This window comes from Monodelphis domestica, chromosome 8 (genome assembly GCF_027887165.1).
Source record: "Monodelphis domestica isolate mMonDom1 chromosome 8, mMonDom1.pri, whole genome shotgun sequence".
NCBI classification, from domain to species: Eukaryota; Metazoa; Chordata; class Mammalia; order Didelphimorphia; family Didelphidae; genus Monodelphis; species Monodelphis domestica.
This window is the reverse complement of record NC_077234.1, coordinates 87,427,818-87,455,480: the sequence shown is the minus strand read 5'-3', so window position 1 is coordinate 87,455,480 and position 27,663 is coordinate 87,427,818. Positions and strand designations below refer to the sequence as shown.

Genomic DNA, 27,663 nt, shown 5'->3' with positions numbered 1-27,663 from the left:
ATATTATAAACTTATCAGAGGTAGGTATGGTTTATTTTTTACCAATTTTCTTATAATAAGCATTGTTCATAATATATGCATTCATAAACTTCCTTAAATTTGGATTAAATTTCTTCAAGACCATCCAAGCAATTTTGATTTGTCTCTTACAGTAGCACTTAAGTACTTAAAATTATCTTAATATTCCGATAGATAATCCTTTATAGAGGAAATGAGGCCCAGATTATGATCCTATCTAGTGACAGGCAATATGAGATAATTGAAAAGAACAGGAGACTTGGAGTCAGAAGGTCTGGGTTGAGTCTTTACTCAAACACTTAGCTCTCTGACCCCAACCCAACCCTCTTAACCTCTCTGAGTCTATTTCAATATCTATAAAATGGGAATAATATTTATACCACCTACCTCACAGCTTTGGTTTAAGAAAGTTTTTATAAACCTTAATATTTTAAGAACCATGAAAATTATGTAAAAAAGGGACCTAAGTGCTAAGGAAAAAAAATCAGAGTTACTGACTGCTATTAGTATTATTACAGGTCTACAAATCAATCAGTCTGTTTTGGGATTTGGATCTCCATATTATTAGCTATCTTTCAAAACATCATTTTCAGCTTTGTCTCCCAAAGTACAGTCAGCATGTGATTAATGATCCTAACGTTTTCCTGTGGAGTGATTTGGTTTTTATTCATGCTTGCAACATTGGTGCTAATATCCTTGAACACCAGCTAGCTTTGTCAATTTACAGCTCTGGTTTTTATTTTGTTGTACTCATTGGTTTTAGACATTTGTGTGGATCATAGTTGTTTTCAGAACCAAAATGTTATGGATTTAAGTATCTTGTATTGCTTTTTGGTGAACTGAGGGTATTTTGTAGAACTGTGACTGGAGTGAAATTGTAAGGCTCATAACCCTTTGGGCATGAGGATGATTTCATGATATTTCACTTTTGTGATTGGAATTGAAAACAAGTATGGTCTTTGTTGCTGTTTTTGAAAAGCAGCTGCCTTTCCCACAAAGTCCACATAAGTACAAATTGTTTTCAAAGAAACCCAAGTGCAAGTCTTGATGACCAGCTTGAAGCTATCAGAGTTTCTGTTCTTTATTTTCAGATCACATTCTGAATCCTGAGATTGCATTGACTTAAATTACAGTCCCAGGGATTAAATATTTAATTATAAAACCATGTTTCAAATGAATTCAACATGTAACAAAATGTTGAGGATTTCCATTTTTAGAAGAAAGATCCTAAAGTATATACATAAAATAGATTTGAATAGGCAGTAAGAGCCCTTTTGATTTAGTTAGCATTCTCTGATGTGTCTTAACAAAAGTTGTCAACGTAGACCAAAAATTCTTAATTACCATAAGATGAAATTTGAATATGATGACTTTATAAATGAAGGCATCCTGTTGAAAATTTGAAATTAAGACAGAATTTCAGTGGAAATTCACTGCTTGCTAAGAACAAAGCAGTCACCTATTATAGAGTTTCTTTTAATGGATTGTGAAGTGGAGATTGAATTTAGGAGGAACTGTTTATTGTAAGTAGAGGATGGTCATAGTAGCAAGGCCAGCTGGCCTCTCAGTCTGGGCCTCCAAGGATAGTTTTAGCATGGTGAGGTCACTTGAGGTCAAGGGTCTGTCTTTAGTTTTGTTGGCTGGAGAACTAGGCATCTAGATATGAACAGGCTCTTGGGAACTGATTCAAGAAAACAAAAGTCAAAAGATACTGATATTGGAACCAGAATGTCAATTTATTAACTCACAACGGATGTTCTATCTAGAAGAATATCTAATAATAATATCTCCAACCTTTTGGAGATCATTATGAAGAAATATTTCTTATTGTAATAATTTTAGAAATTTATAATGAGAAATATCTCTTTATTGGTCACTAGAATAATGGCCAGTCAGTGCTTTCTTTTCCCAGTTATATTCTTGGGAAACAAAATTAATAATAAAAGTTTTTGGTAAGTAAAGAGTAGAAATAAAAATAATTAAACTATCTTTTTAATTATTAATTTTTATTGATAAATTTTATTTTTCATTATTATAATTTCTCCTTTATTTCTACCCCTTACACACTTTGAGAGAACCCTCCCATGTTAAAAATAAAATTTTTTTAAGAGGAACAATAAGCAAAACTGATCAATACATCAAAGAATTCTATCAATAACATGCAGTGTGCCATACTTGTGGACCTCAAACACTATGGAAAGGAAAAACATAGAAGAAAGTGAATTATCTTAAGGAATATTGTATTTAAGCTATTTTGGCAAGGGACAACTAACACATGTTGTTTCTTCTCACTCTCTCCTATCCCTATGCCAAAATGTGTTGAAAGAACAGAAATATAAAGAATAGGCAGGAGAAGATATCACAAGCCAGTCCTTAAGGGCAAAGAGAAGATACAAATAGCCTCATAGAATAGGGAACTGTAGCGGTATAGAGCCTGCTACAACTTGGCCAAGTCGTTTAACTTTTCCCAGCTTTGATTTTCTTATTTGAAAATGAAGCTTTTGGAATCACTGACCCCTTCTTAGCTCCATTTCTATGATCCTGTGGTTGGTTGACTTGAGAACACCTCCTACAGCAGTGTTGGGAGATAGATTCTCTTGTCCATTCATGGGAGTCTGGATTGTTCTTAGGGAATTCCCACTACCCTAGATTGCTTTCCTGAGAAACATTACTTTAGCATTACCTCAAAAAGCAGAGTTCTTACACTTTGCAAACTATTTTTCTATATCTTTTCCTGAGGGGACTTGAGTGTTAGCCATAGTTCAGTTGGACAATTTTAAGAAATATTTATTTAGGGCCTGCTTCATGCAAGGCTAGAAGCTGGGAATATGAGACAAAACTAAAACTGTGCTAATCTTATGAGTTTATATCCCCCTGGAGTTAGTTGCCTCAGGAATGGGTGTGCCATTGATGAGACTGACTGCAGACTTGGCTATATATGAACCTTTGAATGAGATAACAACTAAAAAATGATCCAGAATCAATTTAATCTTCTCATTGGAATACCCCCTATAGTACATTACCAGTAATGTACTTTGGGAAATGCTCTCAAATATAATCATGTCTTTTCTACTATAGCTACTCAAGCAAGTAGAACACTATTGTTAGCTAGCCAGAGCATATTCTTCTGGACAGTGATAGAGACACAATCACAATTCAGCCTTTTGCCTCTTTTTTTTTAACCTTTTTTTTTCAGTTATAGAACAATATTTTCTTCCTCCCACTTTTCCTACTGGGAAGAAAAAAAGGAAGGAAGGGAGGGAGGAAGGAAGGAAGGGAGAGAGAGATTCTATCATATAAGCACAATTCAAGAAAACAAATTCTCATATTTGCCAAGTATAGAAATGTGTTTCCTCTTCAGCTTATTAGTACATCATCTCTGTCATGAGGAATGCAGTATTTTCATCTTCATCACTCCTCTTGGTTCATGGTTGCTTAGTTTTTGTTTGATTTGAAATTGTTTGATTTTTGTGACATTCGTGTTAAAATATAAATGTTCTAGTTCTTCTCACTCCACTCTGCAGCAGTGTATAGAAGTCTTCCTAACTATACATCTGAAAGTCTGAAAGTTATTTCCATTTCTTATAGTAAAATAGTATTCTATTGCATTCATATACAATAATTTGTTCAGTCATTCCTCAACAGATGGATGCATTCTCTTTTTCCAATATTTTGCCAACCCAATAAGAACCACAATAAATATTTTTGCATATTTAACCTTTCCTTCTTAATTTGATCTCTTTGGGGTTTAGGCTTAGGAGCAATATTGTTGGGTCACTACCTTACTGAATTTTGATGAATAATTTCAAGTTGTTTTCTAGAATGATTGAAGAAGTTCATAACTCTACAATTTGTTGGGGGGTTTTGTTCAGCTTTATCAGTCTGATGGGTGGCAAGGAACTGTGCAGTTGCTTTAATTTGCATTTCTTCTAATGTTATTTGGAGCATTTTTCATATGATTATAGATAATTGGGCTTCTTCCCTTGAGAACTCCCTCTTTGATATCCTTAGACTATCAATTGGAAAACAGAATGGCTTTTGTCCTTCAAGATTTAAATTACTTCCTGATATATTTTGAAAATAGGACTTTTACAAAGAAAATTCCTATAAAGTTTTTTTTCAGATTTATTGTTTCTCTTCTAATCTAATCTTCTTTATGTAATTTTTAAAAAATTTATGTAATCAAAATGATCAATTTTTCTTCTTTGAGTACAAACTCAAGACAATTTGTAGAAATATGCACCTGAAGATAGAATTATTAGGAAGAGTAATTGCTCATGGGTAGATGAAGTTAATAAAATAAATACAGTTTAAATTCATTTACTTATTCATTAGTAGTAGTAGTAGTAGTAGTAGTAGTAGTAGTAGTAGTAGTAGTAGTAGTAGTAGTAGTAGTAGTAGTAGTCTCTCGGTATCCAAAGATGACAATTGTCTTTGTGCGCTTTCATCTGTGATGTAGATTTCAGTGCCAACTAATCAAACTAGCAAAGAATCATTTTATGGATTAAGAAAAAAAATGAACAAAAATCATTTAAAAAGTATTTTAAAAGTTCAAGCTCTCGCAACTGACAGTATCAAAGGCCTTGGTCAGATCTACAAATGTTGTATACAGATCTTTATTCTGTTCCTGGCATTTCTCCTGGGGTTGTCAGGCAGCAAACACCACATTGACCATTCCAAAGATCTTTGTGAAACTACACTAGTTCTCAGATAGATGACCTTCTTCCAGGTGATGATTCAGCATCTTAGGGAGGCACTCTGATAGGTGGCACAGTAGATAAAGCATGGGGCTTGGAAGCAGTCAAATTCTCCTCCATGAGTTCAAAGTTGACCTTAAACAGTTACTAGAAACAGTTACTAGAAAAGGAAATGGCAAACTCTAGGATCATTGCAATGAAAACCCCAAATGAAGTCATGAAGAATCCAACATGACTGGAATGATTTAACAATGTCATTCAGTGTTCAATAAACCCAAAAGGGATTCACCTCAAAAATTGCTGGGAAATCTGCACAATGGTGTGGTAAAGATTAGACTCAGATAAATACTTCCCAAATTATGTTAATATAAGCTCTGATACATGGCTTAAGTATCAAACATCATAAACAAATTAGAAGAACAAGGAAGAAATTCTCTTTTAGATCCATGGATGAGAATAAATTTTATAACCAAATAAGGGAAACAGAGGATCATATAAATGAAATGACCTCTCTTTTATTCCCGTAGACAATATATATGTCATCACCCATCTTCTTAGAAAATATCATCCTAAACATGCTTAATTATAATTGGTTATTTCATATCTTTCCATGAAGTCAATTATATTCAAGACATACTTTTCTAAGGATGGCCTCAGAGACTCTTTGGACATATTATTTGAGTTTTAAACAGTAGTCTTCAATTGCATAGGTAACAAATTATTACATCCCAAAGTTAGACAATACACAAGCAGTTTTTAAGCATTTACTATTTGCCAGGCACTGAGCTAAGTGCTTGGGAATAAAAGCAAAGGCAAAACAAAATAAAGAATATAGTCCTTGAACTGAAGGATTTGGTGTTCTAATGGGGAAGGCAATATGGAAACATGTACATATTGATAAGATACATGCCCAGTAAATGAGAGATAATTTCAGAGCAACAAAACAATCTTCTTGTTATTATGTGAATGTTGACAACAGATTTTTTTACCTTTGTTACACCTTAGATAGGTGTAATTCCTCTGAGGAGATTGAAGAAGACATTCTAATTGCATCAACAACCTATTAGCACCTATGGTACAGTGGCAGAAAAAAGTTCAACCTCGGATCAGAGTACTTGGATTCAAGTAAAGGCTCTACTGTTTACTCGTCTATAGAAAAAAGAAGGTCTCATGACCTATATCTGTGATGCTGCAGTTATGTTTGAATTTTTGTTATCTCTTTGTCTGGCCATTCTAATGCATTTAAATATAATAAACAACATCTTTTGTGGAGGGTGCCAAATATTTTGTCTTCCTTCTCTGGTACAGGTGCCTATGGAAGAGACCATTTTTCAAAATAAATAAATGAATGAATGAATGAATAACTAGCTAGTTCTGTGATTTACAAGTCCTCCTTAATGGTCATAGAACTAACTGAAAGATTTTAAATTCCATACCAATCCATGCATATACATAGAATTCAAAATTGGTATGAATGATATGACTTAATTCCTAAGTTAAGTACAAGTTTGTGGTAACTGACCTGAAAGCAGAGTGTCACTCTCTACAATTTTTAGGAGCATGCTGACAAAAGAACATTAACCTTTATCAAGCAGTACTAATGTTAAATTGATGTTACCAAAATTTAAATTCTTGGCATGTCCAATTCAAAATGATTCTGTGTATCCCTAGAAAGGCATGGAGCAAGGGAGCTGATCCAGGACTTCTGGTTCCATCAGTATTCAGCTCATTTAACTGCATGCAAATTGTTTAACTGTAGTACAGGCAGAGTTCCCAGTGTTAGTCATTTCCATTCCTTTCACTGCCGGTATCTATAAATCATCAAACAGATCTATTGTTAATAAATGTAAAGGAAGACAAAAGGAGCAATTTTTTAAGCAGTATTTAAGTCAAATGTATTTCCCCCTTTGATTTTCTCCTTAAAGTTAATATTTTATCCTCTGTTGTACCATTTCCCTAAATAATTTGGCTTTTTGAGCCTAAAACTGATTGATAGAATCTAGAAATATTGATCCAGGGAGACTTGATAGGATAGACTCATCCAGGTGAAATGGATATCAGGGAAACTTGGGACTAAAAAGAAAATTATCTCTTTTAATGCCTTCCCCAAATTACCTCATGTAAATTAGTATTTTGCCTTTGTCCAGATCTGTACTTTCAGTGTGGAAATTACTCAGCTCATGTAGACCAGAAATACTACTACACAGTATGAAACAATGGAGCAGATTAATTTTTTTTTAAAAACCTGGAAAGACTAACATGAAGTTATGAAGAGTGAAATGAGTAAAAACGAGGAGAACATTATACATAGCAAAGAAATATTGATTGAAGAATGATTTGTGAATGGCCACCTTCAGAGAAGAAATTAATAAATAGGAATAAACAAGAAATAGTTTTATATCCTTTTTTTGTCAAATAATGCCATCTCAAGTGTAGGAAGAGATGGGAAGAAAGAAGGGAGTTAAATGGGAATTTAAATGTAACAAACAAAGAAATTTAAAAGAAAAAAAAAGAAAAATTCCTAGGCTTAGAGAGACACCAAAAGCACTGAGAGAATAAGTGACATGCCTAGGGTCTTATAGGCAGTATGGAGGAAACACATAGTAATTGGTGTTTGATAAAGGTTTACTGATGATTTGACCCTACTAACAGGGTTACTTCCTTATTTCAGGCTGGTATCACTTTTTACTTGGACTGTAACAATAGCTTCCTAATTGATTTCTTTAATTGAATCTTCTCTCTCCAATTCATCCGTCTCAAACTGCCAAAGCCATACTTTCAAAGTACAGATCTGACCAAATTATACCACTTCACAATAATTTACATTGAATCTTTACTAAACCTCCCTTTGTGGTTTAGTTATTTTCAGTCATGTCTGACTCTTCATGTTCCTCTTGAAGGTTTTCTTGGCAAAGAGAGTGGAGTGACCTGCCATTTCCTTCTCTGGCTTATTTAGCAAATGAGGAAACCAAGGCAAACAAGATTAAGTGATTTGCCCAGGGACACAGAACTAGTAGATGTCTGAGGTTGAATTTAAGCTCAGGGCTTTCTGACTCTTTAAGTCCAGCATTCTATCCCACTGTGCCACTTAATACCTGGGAAATTGTTGTTTGGTTGTTTTCAGTCTTGTCCAATTCTTTGTGATCGCTTTTGGAGTTTTCTTGGCAAAGATAATGAAGTGGTTTATCATTTTCTTCTCCAGCTAACTTGATAGATAAGGCAACTGAAGCAAATAAGATTAAGTGACTTGCCTAGGGTCTCATTTTGTTTGTTTTTTGACTTTAAGACCAACTTTTCTCCTTTCAAAACTATGATCCTTGTATTTTGGTTCTATAAATAATATTATTTATTAGTATTTTAGGCACAAAACATTTACTAGTATGCAGGTTTTCTCATAGAATCCCCCTCCATACCAAGTAGAATGCCAAAGTTCCTCAGGACATAATCTGAATCATGCTTCTTTGCATAACCTAGAAGACAATAAGAAACTAACCAATTTCTTTGAGAATCAATTAGTGACAAGTATTATCTTGCAACTTGGTCCTTAAACTATCTTTATTCTAAATTGCCCAGTCTACCTTAACAATAATAAATCAACTGGTGTTTAGTCATGTTCTTCTATAGCTTGTAGTTTATGAAAAATGAAATATAGGAACTTTGCTTATGTCTGATAGTTGTACAAAATAAGAATTTTACCTGTTAAAATAAATTATTAATCAAATGCAAAAATGTATGTAAAATGATTTTCAAACTACTTGGATTATAATTATTATTAACTAAAATATGCAAAAAGTATTCAGTAGTTGTTTTAAATCATATTTACCAAATGGTTTCCACACACAAACACAAAATCTAAATTTTTCATCTGTGTAATTAAGCTCATTATCCATACAATCTAATATCAGTTAGTAGCAAACATTTATTTTAAGTATCTACTGTATGCCAGGCAGTGTGCTAGGGCTATGGATAACAAAAACAAACCTTCCTTCAAGATAATATTACATCAGAGGACACAAAATGAATGCTATAATTTTATACAAAGTTTGTATGCAAAAAAAAAAACAACCTCAAATAATTAGGAATAGAGTAGCATTCTAGTAGGTACTCTGGGTTTATAAAAGGTCCCTTCATGGACAAGGTGATATGAGTCAAGTCTTCCTGAAAAGGATGTAAGAGACAGAGATAAGAGGAGAGCATATTCCAGAAATGAAGGAAAGCATGTGTGGGAAAAGGCAACTTGATGAGATTCAGAATAACAATTAAGCTCATTTGGCCCATTTGTTCATAAGGGCAAATGATGTATAAGTCAGAAAAGGTAAATTGGAACTAATGGCTAATGACTAAGTGTCAGAGGATTTTATATTTGGACTTAGATTTAATAAAAGAATGCTAGATAACTCAGTGGGTTGGAAAGAGAACTGGACCTGAATCTATAAGACTTGAATTCAAATCTGGCCTCACACAGTAGCCTATATCCAAAATGATCATGAGCAAGCCATTTAACCCCTTTGGACCTCAGTTGCTCATTTATAAAATAAGCTGGAGAAGGAGAAATGACAAACCTAATAAGGGAAGGGTCACGAAGACTTAGAACTAAAAACAACTAAACCACACACACACAAAAGGAAATATGGATCCAGTGTAATTTATTAAGAAGAGATATAACTTGAACAGACTTTTACTTTGTAAAAATCACACTGTTAATTTTGCAGAACATGGATTATAGAGGGAGAAAGGTTCAATCAGAAAGATCAATTAGGAGGCAATTGTTGTATCCCAAGTAAGAATTGTTAAGGGTCTGAACTAAATAAATCCCCATTAATGTAAAGTCAAATCATCAATTGCCAGCTAGGTGGCTCAATGAATAGAGAACCAGGTGTGGAGATAGGAGGTCATGGGTTCAAATTTGGCTTTGAATATGTCTTAGCTATGTGACCTTGGGTAAATCACAACCCCAAATGCCTAGTTACTACTCTACTGCCTTGAAACCAATACTTAGTATAGAGTCTAAGACATAAGGGAAGGGTTAAAAAAAAAAAAGCAAAACATTATCAGTGAACTTTTATTTACAATGTGCCAGGCACTATGTTAAGTGCTGGACTTACCAAAAAAACTAGAACCAGGCCCTCCTATCAAAGAGTTCTTAGTCTAATGGGAATTATATTCACTCAAACTATTATGTACAAATAAAATGATTTTGAGATAATCTTAGGGAGAAAGCACTAGCATTAAGGAGGAAAGGAAACTTTCAGAAGCTGGGATTTTATCTTAGACTAGAAGGAAGCCGAAAAGCCAAGATGAAGTGAGAGAGAGTTCTGGGCATATGGATCAGCCAGGTAAAATGTGATGGAATCAGACATGGAATATCTTTTGCAAAGCACAGCAAGGAGTCCAAGATCTCTGGATTTAAAAGGATATGGTATGAGGAGATTAGGATTGCACAAAAGGGTAAAATGGTCTGAAAGCTAGAAATGGGTCAGATTATGAGGAAATTTAAAAATTAGGATATTATATTTGATCCCTAGATATTTTAGAAAGCCACTAGGTTAATTCACTTATAGTGACATAGTCATCAGATCTTTGATTTCAGAAGATAAGTTTGGTACCTTAGTGGAGTGGGGAGAGACTAGTCAAGAAGACCAACAAGAAGTCTACTGCAATAATCAAAGAATGAGATAATGAGGGTCTGAATCAGTACTGTGGCAGTGTCAAAGGAGAGAAGGGGGCATATATGAGAGATACTGTGAAGGTAGAATTGACAGAGATATGCCAATAAATTTTGGATATAGAAAGTGATAGTAAAGAGATGAAAATGACATATAGGTTCCCTAAAGGAAACCAAATTTGAATAATTGTAGTACCTTTGACAATACTAGAAAAGTGGTCAAATGTGAGGGGGGAAAAACCTTTTTTTTTTTTTAATCAGGTATCTCATACAAGAATATGCTATCCAAGAACTAACAGAAATATAAGCCCAAAAGCTATTCTCCAATAGGGAAGTAGTTTTAACAAAGGATTTAAAACTATTAATAACCACATGCAATAATGCTCCAAATTATTAATAAGGGAAATGCAAATCAAAATATTACAAAAAATGAGGACACTAATATACTGTTGTGGAACTGTGAACCAATCCAACTATTTTGGAGAACAATATGGAATTATTCTCAAAGCTTTTTAAAACTGTGTTTACCTTTTGACTTAGCAATACAACTATTGGGTTTATTTCCATAGGGGATCAAGGAAAATATAAAAGAAACCATATGTTCTAAAATATTAATACCACTGCTCTTTGTGGTGGCAAAGAACTGGAAATTGAAGGGATGCCCATCAATTGGGGAATGACTAAACAAGTTATGGCATGTGATTCTGATGGAATACTACTGTGCTGTAAAAAATAACAGACAGGTTAATTTTGGAAAAAAAATTGGAAGATGTATATGAAATTATAAAGAATAAAACAAGCAGAACCACAAGAACATTATATACAACAACAGAAATATTGTTTGAAGAATGACTTGTGTATGTCCTCCACCAGCGTAATTTGATAAATAAAAATAAGGAAGATATCATTTTTATATATACATATATTTTTTTGGTCAAAAGTTACCTTCTCTAATGACTGGAGGGGAGGGAGAGGTAATTGGGAATTTAAATGTAACAAAGATTATTTCAAAAACAAAACCAAGAAAAAGCATTACTTTCCTTATAGGGAAGTATATAGGTAGAAGTGTGGTAGGGAGCAAATATTTCAGTTTTTTATCAAATTGAATTTAAGTCATCTGCAGGACCACTATTTTGAAATAGCTAATAGAGTTGAATATATAGAACTGGAGGTAAGGGCTGGAAAAATAGATTTGAAATTCATTTGAAGAGTGATGATAATTGAATCTAGGGGAATGAATGTAGCCATTAAATTAATTAGTTTAGAGAGAGAAGAGAACCAGCATCCAGGATAGACCCTTGACAGATACTTTCACTTAGAAGGTACCACCTCAGTGAAAATTTTAATAGGCTATTACATTCCACAATTAATAACATTGGTAACTTTGGAGAGGGCAGATTTAGTTAAATAAAGAGGCTGAAATCTAGACTTACAGTGTTTAGAAGAGGGTGAGAAGAAAGAAAGGTAAAGAACTAATTGTGGATAGCTTTCTCTGGGAGTTTATCCATGAAAAGGAAAGCAAATAGCTAATGGGACTAGATGAATCTGGTGAGGTTTTGGTTTTGGTTTTTGAGAATGATGGAGACATAGAAGTGTTTGTAGGAAACCAGAAAGCAGTCAAGTAGATAAGGAAAGAATGACTATTGGTTAGGGGCAAACATAGAAAAGTCCGACAAGGGGAAAGACATTGCATATTATATATCTATGTAATATTATATAGCATATAATATAACATTACCTTTTTTAAGAGGCCAGAGAACTATGTCATACATTTTAGAAGATTCTTCTCTATCTTCAAAAGAAAAAAACTTGATTTATCTGAACCACCTCATTCCTAGATGATGCCAAATAAATAAGGCTTTTTCTGTATTTTACTGGTTTACTAGACAGACTAAGGTCTTAAAAGGGTAATTGATTTGGCTAACATCCCAAGTTGGTCAGTAGTAGAGCAAATGGAGAAGGGCAACACCAGAAAAAATAGACTTTGAACTTAGTAACATTTATTGATCTTCAAGAATCTAGCAAATGCCTTCGATAACTAAAGATATTCACCCTCTGAATGAGTGGCCCTAGCCAAATCTCCCTTGGGAGTACCTGGTTCTCATATGATGTGCTGAATTTGAAGCCAGATAATCTAGTTTCATATTCTCTCTCACACACACACACACAAGCTGTATTCATCTGGACAAGTCGCTTAATCTTTGTGGGCCTGTTTCTTCTTATGTAAAATGGGAATAATAATACTTGCCCTATTTGCCTCGCGGGGTTGTTGTGAGGAAAGTGCTTTGTAAACCTTAATGTGCTGTTTGAATGTGAGGTATTATTATAGTCAGCCTGATCATTTTAGTAATTCTTTCATTATATCAAAAACCAACTTCTGGGCTATGTTTGTTTACAGCACACCAAATTATCTGGGTGAAAATTGGAACATTCTATTCATAGTTATCCAAATAAACATCCAGCTGATTGATAGATTTTTTTCCTTTTTCTTGAAGACATAGGCACAAGGTGCTATGTTAACAGTGACTCTGAGATTGGACCAGGAGGATAGTAAAGCATTGTAAACATTATATAAATGTTTAGGGAGGCCTTTTTTAAAGGTCTACAAATCTTTCTGCCTTCTTACAATTCCCAAGGAAAAGGATAGTCTCATTTATGTTAGTTGAAATTTGATTAGGACTGGAAGGAATCTGATCTACATTTTGCTGAATAGCATAAAGGTAATTATATCTCTCAATAACTTAGGCTTAGGATGGACAATTCATATAATAAGTTTAGCAACATGAGTACACCCCCATTCAGACCAGTGGGTCATTTCATGTACCTGAAATTAACTGCTTTCAATTTTTCTTCTCCTTGTTTTATAAACACTTCTCTTAACATTTTCCCTTTTTCCCTTTTATCACACATTTTCCCTCAATCTCTCTCCTCCCTTCTTACTTCACTTCTCTCTTTCTGTCACTTTCTCTCTCTCTATCAACCTTACTCACTCACCTCTATTTCCCCTGCCCTACTCCCTCTCTCTATCTCTTCCAGTCTTCTTATGTAGATTATGTTGGTTCCTAATCAGGATAAGATTATTTTGCTTAAAGGGTCTGTGAATTCTAAATATATACAGTGATACAATGTAATTGGTTTCCTTTGTAATTTTATGTATTTTACTTTATTCATCTGAAAACATTTTTTGAGAAGGGATGCATATGCTTCCTCCAAATGGGAAAAGGGTCCAAGACAGGAAATCCAGCTCTAGTAGAAACCAATTCTAACTGTCCTTAATCATAAATAACTGGTCAGAACTCATAGGATTTTGAAATTGATCATCACACTCACACGGGGGGGGGGGGGGGGGGGGGGGGGATGGAGGGAGAGAGAGAGAGAGAGAGAGAGAGAGAGAGAGAGAGAGAGCTTTCCTTTTTAAAAAACCAATTTAAGGAAAATGAAGGAGAAGTTGGTATCAGTCTTGACAGCACCAATATTCAGTACCTTAATATATAGTATATAAGCTTGCCAGTGGACTATACCCCTCTGAAGTCTAACCCTGCTTTCCAGATTTTCCCTCTTGTGGTTATTATTTCTTTTTTATTTCCTTTCTGTTGGGCTCTTATGGTATCTTGCTTTGCCAACTGAATTGTGCAATACATTGTAATACCAGATCAGTATTTGGGTAGAATAGGTGGGAGGCCATTTCGCCAAGTTGAGAGAACCTAACTAATTCCTACTTTTGACTAGTCCTAAAGATTGTTTCAGGGAATAATGTTCTTTATCCTTCTTTTCTTCATGACTTATTCTTCTCCTTTGTTTTCCCTCTGAAAGGGGATGAATGGAGGAGGTTAGAAGGAAGGGAACATGAGAATAAAGATTTGTAGGGAATGATAAGAATGGATAGGGAGACTGAAACCAGGACATAGGTTGTATTTGATGGTTTTTTCCCCAAACCATCTAAGTTCTTTTTATAATTGTTTTTGGTTCATTCCTAGCACTGCCCTAGATTTAAATTAAAAAAAAAAACTATTCTGGAATTACTAGATAATATCCCCAGATACTTGAGCTTACTTATGCAAAATCAATTAGTGAGGTTTGTTAGTCAAACTAAAGCAGTTACTTAAACATGATGGCAATAGCAAAAAGTAAAAACAGAATAGGCTACTTTTCATAGTCAAAATACATATATTTTTATATCATTCTAAAGCAAAGAGACTGTAAACAGTTTTGATGAGTACCTTATGAAGCATGCATAATGAACTCTCAATTGAATCAGATTCATTTTAAACTAGATTTCCTCTCTACTTTTTCTGCCTTGTTCTATTCCCCAGTTGCTTTTATCTTCCTTCCTACTTTCCCATAATGCCTTTTTTCTATTTTGTGTAGTATTTTCTTCCATAAGAGGTCTGATAATGCATTGCTACTTTTAGATAGACGTCTTTTCCTAAACTTTCACCACCGGGATACAACAAAAGTAACTAATACAGACTAAATTTCAAGTGGATATATGGCCTGAATATTAAATATCATACCAAAGAAAGAAGAAATAGATCCTATGCCATACCTCTTTGGTTGTAAATGAATTCTCAACAAAATAAGGATAATTGGAAAAAAACATAATTTTGATTGTGAGATAATGAAATATTTTTGCACAACCAAAATTAATGGATTTAGGATAAGAAGAAAAACAGTTTTTTCGGGAGGAAATCTTTTTTATTAGATATCTTTTCAACAGTTTGATATCCAACAACTAGCAGTAAATAAGCCTCAATAAAGAAGTGGTTTTAAAAGGATTAGAAACTGTAATTAACCACATGGAAGAATATTTCAAATTATTAATAAGAGAAATATAGATCAAAACAATCATGAGTTTTCACTTCAAACCCAGCAACTTGACAGGGATATCAAAAGATGGGAATGTTAATTGTTGGAAATTTTTTGAAAAAGATAGGCATTGGACTAATGAATTTTAGAGAGATCTATGAATTAGCAAAACTGTTCTGGAAGGAAACTTGGAAATATGCATTGAATATTACTAGAATGTTATTCTTTGAACCAAGGAATCCATTGCTAGGTACATACTCTCATTGCCAAAAAGAAAGACTCTCTCTTCATTCCAAGTATTTTCAACAGCACCTTCATAATAATGAAGAATTAGGAAAGTGTAGATATATCCATTGATTAGGAAAAAATAAACAAATTATAGAACATGAATGTAATGAAATTTTATTGTGCTCTCAGAAATGGTGAATATAATATAATAGAGTATCACGGAAAGATTTAACTTGACCTGGAACAAAGTTAAGTAAGCAAAGCCAGGAAAATAACATACAAAACAACTTTATGGTATAAATGGAAAAATCAACCACCATAAAAAAAATGAAAATGAATGTTACAAAAACTAAGTTTGACCACAAAGAAAAGATATGAGAAAACACCTCTTTCCCATTCTTTGCAGAAATGGAAGGTCCAAGAGTATGGAATGTTATACATGTGGTCATATTAATTCCTTTAATTTCTCATATTAAATATAAGGTCAGGTTTTTTTCTATTGGTTTTGATGTTTTTTTTCTTTAACTTTTTACTTTAAAAGCTTTCCTATTGTATAGAATGACTCTCTGAGAGAGAGAAGAAAAGGAATACAAAGGGAAATCTAAGTGATTTATAAACAAAAGAAATCAAAATTATTTATTGAATTCACATTTTTTGGCCCAGAAGCTACTGATAATAGACTCCCAGGAATTCCAAGACTGAAGTGAAGTTTCAATATATACTAGAATATTTGTAGTAGCATTTTTTATGGTTGCAAATAACTGAAAACAAAGTTACCTGTCTTTTGGGAATGGCTAAACCAACTGTGGTATATAAATGTAATGAAATGTTATTCATCAGTAAGAAATACAATGTGAGGACAAAAGAGAAACAAGGAAAAATTTGTATGCTTTGATGCAGAATGAAACAAGTAGAACTGTAATAACATACAGTCACTGTACAATTGAAAAGATAACTCAGTGGAAGTCAATCTCTGGATCAAATAGGTAACTGGCATTTATTACCTTAGCACTGTACTATGTTCTGTGGAGACAAAGAAGGGGGTGGGGGGCAGTCCCTACCCTCAAAGAGGTTATAGGTTGAAAGGAAGACAACATGTAAACACACTCTTTACAAACTATCCTACTGTTTATATTATACTATATATTATATATGTTTATATACATGCATGTAAAGACATATAGTTTGTTATTATATTAATATTAAGTTAATGGCCATTGTTAAAAATTTAATATGTAATGGATATAACACACTTATATATGATAAATTGGATCTTAATTCAGAAAGAAGGCTAAATTATGGAGATTTGGTAAAAGCTTCTTAGAGAAATTTGAGACTTTATCTAAGACAAAGAAAAGCCAGTGATTTCAGAAAGTGAATATAAGAAGGGAAAAAATTCTGGAGATAGGAAAAATTCCTTGAGGGTAGAGTATCATATGTGAGCAATTACAAGGTCACTGTCATGGGATTCTAGAGTATATAGAAGGGAGTCATTTGTAAGAAGACTGGAAAAGTAGGCAATGCCCAGGTTATGAAGAACTTTGGAAGTTATTCAGAGGATTTTATATTTAATAGGGAGCAAAGTTTATTGAACAGTGCCAGCTGAAAACCAATCAAATAGGCCTATAGCACCTCATTTCTCTTAAGATGAGTACATACATTTTATGCATACATTTTCAGGTTCAGTTGTTTTTGCTTAATTGTTAAAAAGGAAAGCTGTTCTATTCTAGGAAGAAGATAAAAAAAGGTTAAATCAGAAACAAATGTGATAAAAAATTTAAAAAAACTTATATTTTAAAATTCACCACTTTTAATAAAAAAATAATTATTCTAATTCCTTTTGGAGAAATACCATTCATCTAGAGTCATGAAGCTTTGGTTCTGCTCACAGCATGTTATAAAGAACTGTCACCTTCCACAAATCACTTAAATCTATGTGAACCTCAGTTCCTTCATCAGTAAAATGAAGAGATGTAGGATCTTTAAAGCCTCTTCTGCTTCTCAGATTCTATCATGACATTCTACAAATTCCACTTAAAGGACATTGTCCTGCCTGGTACCAATACATGAGAAAAAGCCCCATCATTTACATTTCAAAGGACAAAATAATAATGCCTCTTTCTTGTACCCCCAACTCTCTGGTCACCATAGAAAAGAATTGAACACCTCATTTTGAAATTCCAGGTGCCCTAAATGACCTGACCTTTTCGTTTTAGAATGAAAATGTACAAAGCCCATCAAATTCTATGAAATAGAATATTCAGGCTGCATCCTTAGACTGTATCTGCAAATGAAAATACTTAGTACCTTTTTTCAAAGAAATTATAAGGAATTTGTAGTAAAGTACAAGTTTTGGGCTGTATCTCATTTCATAAGGAGAATCTTATAAGTAAAACCATGAGAATAGCTAGTTCTTCTTGCCACTCTGGTCCTGGTGCCCTAAAATTATTCCTTTACACTCTTCATCCAAAATGAAATAATGGAAATGAATGTTTGCCCTTAGTTTGGACATCCCTGAGTCTCTCATATCTAGTTCTTCTTTCTAGAGTAAAAGTCATGTAGGGGGAGAAGAGGAAAGGAGGGAACATTAAGTTATATTAAAGCATTCCATTTAAAACATCACATGACTCTGATATGATATGTTTTGATGTTCATCATGTTAACTCAGTTTCTTCATAGGACTGTTAATACATCCATTAGGATGACACTGGGGTCTGTCCATCAGTGACTTAAATGATGGTTTTTTAGAACCCTAAACCAGGGCCTGACTCTTTCTGTGATTTCCCTCGAAGCTCATTTTCCTTACATGAATGTTTATAGGACAACTGCCTCCTTCACTGCTGCTATACTATTCACAATTAATTATTTTACCACAGGCTTCCAAGGGCCCCCACATAGATGGTGAATGATTGTAAATATGTTTTCTCCTTTCTGTGGAAGAATTATTTTTTTCTATTTAATATTCATATTTGTTCCATCATGGACTCTAACCATGTTCCATTTCTGTAATTGCTGAATATTTCCCTTCTGGGTGTTTTTAGTTGTGATACATTTGTGTTTGTTAACTCAGAATACTTGATATCTTACCCCAATTTTGTCATTTACTCACTGTATGAGCTAGTATAGGTCACTTTAGCTCCATATGCCTGTTTCCTCATCATTGCCTCACCCTTTCTGTTCTTCTGCTTTGGAACCAATACATAGAATTAAGTCTAAGGTGGAAGATAGGGTTTTTTAAAAATTCATTCTACAAGCCTTTTTAGGTGTTTTCTATATGCCAGGTACTGTGCTAAGCTGAGGTTAAAAAGAAATAAACCAACACAAGAACCACCAGTACTTGGCTTCAATGAGCTTACAGTCTAATGGAGGAAACAAATATAATACATAAATACAAAAAAAACCCTTAATAAATAAAAATTATTGATAGAGGTAGTGGAACTAAGATAATTGGAAGGATGAGGGGATGCCTTCTTCATAATGGAGGTGGTATTTGAGCTGCGCCTTGAAGTCAGTATGGTATTCTAACAGGTGAAGGTGAGGAGGGGTTTATTCCAGCTATGGAATAAACCTAAATAAGCCTAAAAAAGGCACGGAGATGGTACATGTAATTTTATGTACAAGGAACAGCCAATTGGCCAGTCTGACTGGAACAGTGTGTGAAAAGTAACCTGTAATGAGCCTGAGAAAGTAGACTAGAGCCTGATTCTTAAGGGCTATTCATGACAGAGAAATTTGTATTCTGGTTTAGGGAGAACTGGGAGTCATTGTAACTTCTTGAGCAGGGGAATAACATGGTCAGACTTGTGCTTTAAGAATAACAATTTGGCAGCTGAAAAAGAGGATGGGAATTCTAGAAGTAAGAAACCAATTAGGAAGCCAGGTCAGTAGCTGAGGGGAGAAGTGATAAGGTCTTAAAGCAGGGTGGTCACTCTGAGTAGAGAGAAGGGGAAAGCTGTGAGGTGGAGATATGGAATCAACCAAGAATTGGCAAATATTTGGATATATTGGTTAAGAGAGAGAGAGAAGATTCAAGGGCAGTTCTTTAGTTGAAACTGGAAGTGGAAGTGGAAACCTTCAACAAAGACTAATAATGTCTGTTAACAACCTATGCCCTCTTCACCAATGCTACCATATACGCAGTTTGTTGTGACTTTAAATGGAGAGGCAGCAGGAAAAGTGTTTACTTCACACACTCACACACACACCACCATCACCACCACCCACACCCCTGGAGCCTGAGGGGGGAAAAAAAAAACATACCTGTCAAGATGGAGCAGATAAACAATGAATGAATCAGCCTAGAAAAAGAGAAGGGAAGTATGGATGACATGCTACACACCACACCTGACAACTAACCTCAGTAAACTGATGGCTACTTGATGGCCTCCAGGATCAAATACAAAATCCTCTCTTTGGCATATTAAGCCCTTCATAAGTCCTTCCTGATTTTCCAGTCTTTTTATGCCTTACTTCCTGCCCCACACTCTTGAACATTGCCCTGGCTATTCCATGAATAATATAGTCTCTCAGCTTTGGATATTCTTTTATGGCTGTCCTCCATGCTTGGAATCCCCTCCTTCTCTGTTCTGACTACCGGGACTTCCCTTATGTCCCAATTAATATCCAAACTTCTACAGGAAGCCTTTCCCACCCCATCTTAATTCTTGTACCTTTCCTCTGTTAATTCAATCTTATTTATCTTGTGTGTAGCCTATTTGTATGTATGTTTGCTTGTCTCCTCCACTAAATAATGAACTCTTTGAAGGAAGGACTGTCATTTGACATTTTGTGTGTCTTTAGGGTTTAGCAACAGTGACATATAATAGACACTTAATAAATGTTTATTAACTGAATGAAAAACCTACTACAGAAAACCCATTGAAGAAATGTCATATAATGTCTCCTTAAATGTAATCTGAGCAAGATCATTCCTCTATAGTAGTTGGGTTTGCCTAAGTAACTTCTCCCTCTGTTGACTGCCTGATACTATTGATATGTATGTATGTGTGTTTGTATATATGCCATACTCACTGGTAGAGAAAGTGGAAAGAGTTCTAGAGTCAGATGTGGGCTTAAGTTATGTTGAACTTTGGTTTTTTTTACCTGGAAAGAAGGGGAATAAGTATGTATTAAGTACCGACTATTTACTGGCAAGGCATTAAACATGTTAGAAATAGTGTTTCATTTTGTCCTACAAAATGAGGTTTACTGGATGGTCTTTAAAATCCCTCTAAATTTAAATCTATGATCTGATGATTTATGAACATAACATTATAATAAAAATAATTACCTCCTGAATAACCTCAAGTCCTCCTTTTTGAGAAGATAATGTGAATCTGTCAACCATAATAATCTATAACAAAAGGATACATTATTCTAGAATAGCATGCATGTTTAACCACAAAGGATGGTTACTTGCCTTGTACCTGACCATATCTGATGAGGAGGACCCAAGTGCTGGACATCTCACACCTACCAAATTCGTTAGGTATTCTCTCCAATGCTAGAGGCACTCAGTGGATGATGCCAAGCTCTCTATGGTTTTCAAATTACCAGCTACATTTATCTGCTAACACTTTCTCTATTGCAGATGGCAGCATTGAACTTGTAAATTTTAGGGTTTAGATCCCCAATGGGTAGATGTAATCTTCCCTTGTTTCTTAGTCCCGGCAACAACTGAAGAGTAAAACATATCAGTTCTATGATTCTATTTCTCATTCCTTTCTCAGTATCCTTGACCAAACCATATCCTCACATCCTGTATTACTTACCATATTAAGTTTAATCCAATTGCACTGTCCACTCATCAGATCTGTCAATGTTCTCTCAGCTGTTAAAGCCTCAAGAGTTAGACTAACCTGAATTCTGAGGCTACCTTTTCATCTCCTCTCCTCCTTTGCCACTCCTGGAAGAGAATGAGGAGAGAGTTACTCATGTCAACATATTAAAGTACCATAACAAAAGATGTTCAATCTATACATATACTAGTCAGCATGAAGAAGATTCCACATAAAGAAAACAAGGTCATTTAATTTTTTTGAATACACAAGAGAAGTAAAGGAAGGCCAGAAAGGGTCACAGAGAAGCCAGAATTTTACATGTTGAAAATTGCATGTTAAGTTTCTGTGTATGTAAAGGAAAATTACAGTCATGATGGAGACATAATATTCATAGTTTTCACATAAAAGTGTCTTTTCTGTTCTAATATAATTAATTTAATAATAGAATTTATATAGCACCTGCCCTCTAGGAATTGTACTCAACTCTTTATAAAAGTATTTTCTTTGATCATCACAAATCTGAGAAGTAGGTGCTATTATGATTGCTATAATATGTATATTGGAATGCTCATTTTGTGTTTGTTAAGCTCAGGTTTTGTGTGTGTATGTTCATATGCATATACAAATATATGCTGTGATAATTAAAATGTTTGGGAGCAAGGAAAATACATATATCAATTATAACCGCTGAAATATGTCTTCTACTGTGTCTTGGTTTTATATAACTATAAGATGGTCGCCAGGGAACTTCCTGTAGTAGGGTAGAGATTGTAAGTTCCAAGACCTGGTTCTGTCATTCCAAGTATCTCTATTGTATCAATTCTAAAATCAATCATGACTCAAAGGACTTCCTGTTCTATGCTTAAGCATAGGTCAAAACCCTTTCCATTGTTTAGCAAAAGGTTTCTGTCCTAAAGTAGTCTTAAGTAGGGAGGAGAAGGATCCTCCCATGCCAAGGGGTTTCACATTCCAATAGAGTTCTTACTATCAGTAGGAAGTTTTTTCCAAGTATGAAATTTCCCAATGGTGAAATTTCCAACATTCATAAGTCTAAGAAATTTTAAGGTTTACAATGCATACATAATATATAGATACATTTTTATTTATGTTTATATATATAAACATGTTATATATATATAAACATATATATATATATATATATATATATATATATATATATATATATATAAAAGTGGTTATTCAGTTGTTTTAGTCATGTCTGACTCTTCATGGCCCCATTTGGGGTTTTGTTGGCAAAAATCCTGGAATGGTTTTCCAATTCCTTCTCCAGCATGTTTTATAGACGAGGAATCTGAGATGAATGAGGTTAAGTGACTTGCCCAGAGTTACACAGCTAGTAAGTGTCTGGGGCCAGATTTGAACTCAGATCTTCCTGACTAGACCTATCTACCATGCCACCTAGCTGCCTATATTGTGTTCATATGAGTATACGTGTGTATATGTATGTATAATCATTCAATGTGCCTTGACATTGTTCACTATTAAAATGTGCAAGTTTAACTATGTCATTTCTCAGCTCAGAATCCTTTAGTAACCCCCCTTTTACCAGTAGATAAAGTACAAAATCCTTAACCTAGAATTTAACGTCTTCTACAATCTGGACCCTCCCTGCTTTTCTAGATCTATTTCATCCTACTCTCCTCTGCATGTTCTCTGTTCTGACCCAGACATCTACCTGCTCTTATCCTGGAGTTGTCCTGCTCTCTCCAGCCTCCATACATGCATAGAAAAGTACACCCTCATGCTAAGAAAACCATCCCTTAATATCTCTGCTTATAGAAATCTTTTCCTTCAATCAAGACTCAGACAGAACAGCTGTTTTTAGCTGGAAATGTTCTCTGACTCTCAGATTTCCCAAAGCGTTTTGTATGCAGAGGTCATCTGACGACATCCTATTCGGCCTTATCTTAGACTTATCTGACTGCACATTGCATTCCTCTTCACACACTGTCTTGAGACTAGGAGCTGTGTCGTCTCCTAACTTTATATCCCTTGTATCTATCACAGATCCCGCCATATAAGGATAGGGACTCGACCTTGTCATTGAACAGGGATTACTCAGAGGAGGAAACCCCTTCAATCAATCTTTCCAATTTGATAGTCTTAGAGGAGTTGCTTAGAGCAAAGTTGTCATGTGCACTCCAGGCAGCATGCAGCCATCTTAATGTTTGTCCTGCCATTGGACTCCAGTGATTCTGGAAGAGATAGTGAGGCCAAGGACTATGCATCTGCATCTCACTTAGCAATCCAATTCATCACAGGGCAAGACATAATTTATCATGATGTCATTGGTCTTTTTCAAAAAATGAAGAATGAACTACAGCATATACCACTCCTAAATGCAAACTGAACTAGACTAAGATATAAATGGGAGGGCAGATAGGTAGCTCAGTGATTTGAGAACCAAGCCTAGAAACAGGAGGTTCTGAGTTCAAATCCAGCCTTAGATACTTCTTGGCTATGTAATCCTGGACAAGTCACTTAACCCCCACTTCCTAGCCCTCATCATTCTTCTGCCAGGACAAAAGGAATGAGGGGAAAAAAGCTTGAAAAATTCAATGTTACAGAGTAAGATTAGAAATTGAAATATTACAATATTAAGAATAAAGCTTTCCCTGTACTGTCTCTCTTGTGACTTGCTCATAATAAGCATCTAATAAATTCTTAATGGAATTGAATTGAATACTGGGCTATAGTAACCATATGTGGTTCTGTTTTGTTTTAGGATGGGCGCTTGCGAATGAATGACCAGCTAATTGCAGTAAATGGTGAATCTCTCTTGGGCAAGTCTAACCATGAAGCTATGGAAACTCTTAGAAGATCAATGTCTATGGAAGGGAACATTCGTGGGATGATCCAGTTGGTGATTTTGAGACGACTAGACAGGCAGACAGAGGTAATTAAAGAATTCATCTCCTGGAATAAATTGACCCAAAAAAATGGAAAGTATAATAGTTATATCAAAGTTCATGAGCACTCATGATATAATGGGGGGAAATTGGTTTTGTAGCTTTGTGGTGTGATTTTGGCCCCTAATTCTACCACTTACTAGCTCTGTGACCTTGGGCAAGTTGTTTAATATTATCTTTGCATCATTTTCTTCATTCAGTAATAGAGTTGGGGTAAACAAGACCCTTTTCATTCCCAAGTCCTATTATTCCATTACAGGAACTATAGAGAGAACTTTGTCTAAACTTTATGAACATATGTGGATGTGTATTATGTATATTTACATATATGTATGTGTGCATATAGTCTCCTGGTTTTCTATTGTAATAGGGGAGGAAGAGAAAGGAAAATGACTGTGTATTTAGGATTAAAACTAGCAAGGTTAATCCTTTACATAAAAGAATGATAGAGCTCACTAGTCCAACCTCATCATTTTATAATTGAAGATGCTGGGACTCAAGAAATATATACAAGATCATACAGCTTATTAAATAATTTTTAAAAGCAGACCTAGAGGCCAAGCCTCTTAACCCTCAAGTCTATGTATAGTTTTTCACCCATTTTTACCTTACTGACCTTTAAAGGGTGAAATGCAAAATCTGATAGACTGTTTTTATTTTTTATCATTTTATAGGTGATCCCTGAAGTTGAGTACAAGTTTACAAACATCTTGATGTTTTTTAATGAATTTACCAACATTCCCTTTTATTACGAACCTGTATAAATAAATCTGTACCAAACAATATAAAAATGATATATCACATTACAGTTATCTATACACACCTGCAGCAAATCTGAAAAGTCTCTACCCTTCAAATTTTTGTGAGAATTAGGATGGGTTTTGTGGACCTATAAATTAACAAATTTGAATCTTGCTCCTCAGATAGTGTTGCTTGGGACTTAATTACATATGTTGTTATGGAAACAAAAAAATTCCTTGAATAGTTTACAGTATAAAGTTATTTACCTTTATGACTTTCTTCTTAATATATGGGACATTTTCACTCAAATATGTTTAATCATAAAATATTCATTAGATATAGCTGTACTTGTGAAGAAAGGGAAGAGGGAAAAATTAGGCATAAAAAAGAGTTAAGGAAAAAAATCAGCATTTTAAAGTTTTTCATGGAAGTAAATTCTCAAAGAGCAAGAAAGACTCCTGTAATATAGGCTCCATAAACTAGGATAAAGTACAATAAGTGTTCTAATCGAAAAGAATAGAATATGCTTCCTTGTTATGTTGTTGCTGTTAGTCACTTCTGTCCTGTTGACTCTTTGAGTATTTGGAGTTTTCTCAACAGATACTAGATTGTTTTACCATTTCCTTCTTCAGTTCATTTTACAGATGATGAAACTGAGGCAAACAGGGTGATTTGCCCAGAGTCACACAGCTAGTAAATTTTTGAGATGGATTTGAACCACTGGAAAATGAATATTCCTGGCTTTAGGCCCAGCACTCTATCCACTGAGACACCTTCCTTTACTCCACTTTTTTAAAAAAGTGAAAGTGTGAGATCCCAAATTTCATCGAACTTGTACTGCATCAAAGGAGTAAGATGGGGATAACAGGAGTAATAAACAGCTACATAGCTTGTTTTGTTAAATTAGAATCTACTGAGAAGAAATTTGCTCCATATTTCTGTATAATCCTTATATAGTCTTTTCTGGATTACAAGAGTTGCTGTATTCAGGTTCAGTATCTCTGTCCTAGTTTTCTGTGGAGGTTAAAAGTACATAACCAGTTGCCCCTTAGCTCTCTCCATGGTTTTCTCCGCAGAGTTCTCTGTCATTGGACAGGGAATCAGTATTAAGCATTTTGGCCCAAATTTGCTCTTTGTCTTTTCCTTTGTGGCAAATATTTTCATTCCACTTCTCACACTCTTGGGTGGGTTGAGAGCTAGCTCAGGAAAGAAAGTACTTAACACTTAGCTCATGACCCATATTGGGAAGCCACATCTCAGAATGGATCACCAGGGGACCAATCAGGGAATGAAAAATGACAAGAGAAGGGAAAAGCAGATTTTTATGAGTTTATTTCTCAAAGATGTGTTTTTAGGCTTGATATTATTTGTGTGCTTTCCTTAGGGAATAAAGAGACAGCTTGCTCTCTGCTATTGGGAAGCAGTGTGGCCCCAGTGCAGATTAAAGAGGATTTTTCATATCAATATGCAAGCCTCATATACATTTTGTGTTTATTAATTTTTTCAAATCTCCAATATTTTATCTCCCAAATCTACACTCTTCCATGTCAAGGCAAGCTCAGAGCCTCAGTGGTGGTTCTCTGTATTGTATTCTCCTGCTGGGCCAGCCATCACCCTCAGGTATGATTTAAAAAAAAAAAAGTATTTACAACCCCAAAGGATCTTGGTGCTCCTCAAATGTTTAGAGAAATCAATTAGTTAGATTTGGCATGAATACTGAAATGGTAATTGAACATTTTATTGATATAAAAAATTGAAGAAGCTACTTATGAAAAGTCAAAATAGAGAGTTGTTGGGACTCCCCCCCCCAACATTACCCAGATGTACAGACATGTAAACAGTTCTGATGAGCGCCTCATGAAGAATACATAATGAGCTGTTGATTAAATCAAAATCATTTTAAACAGAAATATTTTTTCCCAAGGATGAGCTTGAGGTTCAATTGTAATTCCATTTGAGGCTGGAGACTTGGTATAAAAAAAATAGGTTATGACCTGTTTTATTTTTCCCCCTTCCCCAAAACACCTCCCTCTCTGCTGCGACAGCCCAGCTTGGTAGAAAGCAGAATATGTTTAAAAATCCATTATTTTTTTTATTGGCCAGGACACTAATGGAGGCCTCCATGACAGCTCTATTTTACAGGCTGAATACTTTAATTAGGCTGGTTACTGATCAGTTGTTGGGATATCGATTGTGTCATTTATCAAAGAGCTGGAAAAGCAGATTTTTTTCTCTTGTTGTTCTTCTTGCTGTTAATTCAAAGCAGAGGGCTATGCACAGCAAGTCCTGCCTCTCCCACTGGGCATCCAGCTTTAATTTAGGGACAGCTCGTCTGCTGGTTTAGCCAGCATACAGAGCCAGTCTTTCAGTGCCTGCAATATGTGGTCAATCTTGACAAAAACCTAAAAGGATTCTTCTCCACTGAAAGCCTTACAGACTGTTATTTTTACTTTCATCTGGCCATATGATTTCATTAGTGTCAAGAGCTCCCAATAAGCCAATTTTCTTAACCAATGCAGAGCAATATTAGCTTGCCAAAATTCTAGTTCTAGAGAATTTTCTTGAACATTGATGGATAAAGTGACTGGCCCAGACTCATTGCCATTATGCATTGGAGATAGAATTTGAACTCAGAACTTCCTTGCTCAGAGACCAGCTCTCTCTTCTCTACCTCATCACTTCCACTTATGCTTATTTTAATTAATGAGAAACTATAGAGGGCCAGATACAAGTCAGGAAAACCTGAATTCATAAACTGTCCCAGGCAGTCCATGCCATAATAGTGGCATCTAGTAAAT

General features: G+C 34.7%; 1 protein-coding gene across 1 annotated transcript in view; it reads left to right on the top strand.

Annotated features, from left to right (window-relative positions):
- Positions 1–27,663, top strand: part of PARD3B (par-3 family cell polarity regulator beta) — a 1,280,476-nt gene that overhangs the window by 737,269 nt on the left and 515,544 nt on the right. The window contains exon 12 of the mRNA XM_001365888.4: positions 23,941–24,111. Coding sequence (XP_001365925.2) covers positions 23,941–24,111 — 171 coding nt within the window. The remainder of the gene's footprint in view (positions 1–23,940; positions 24,112–27,663) is intronic.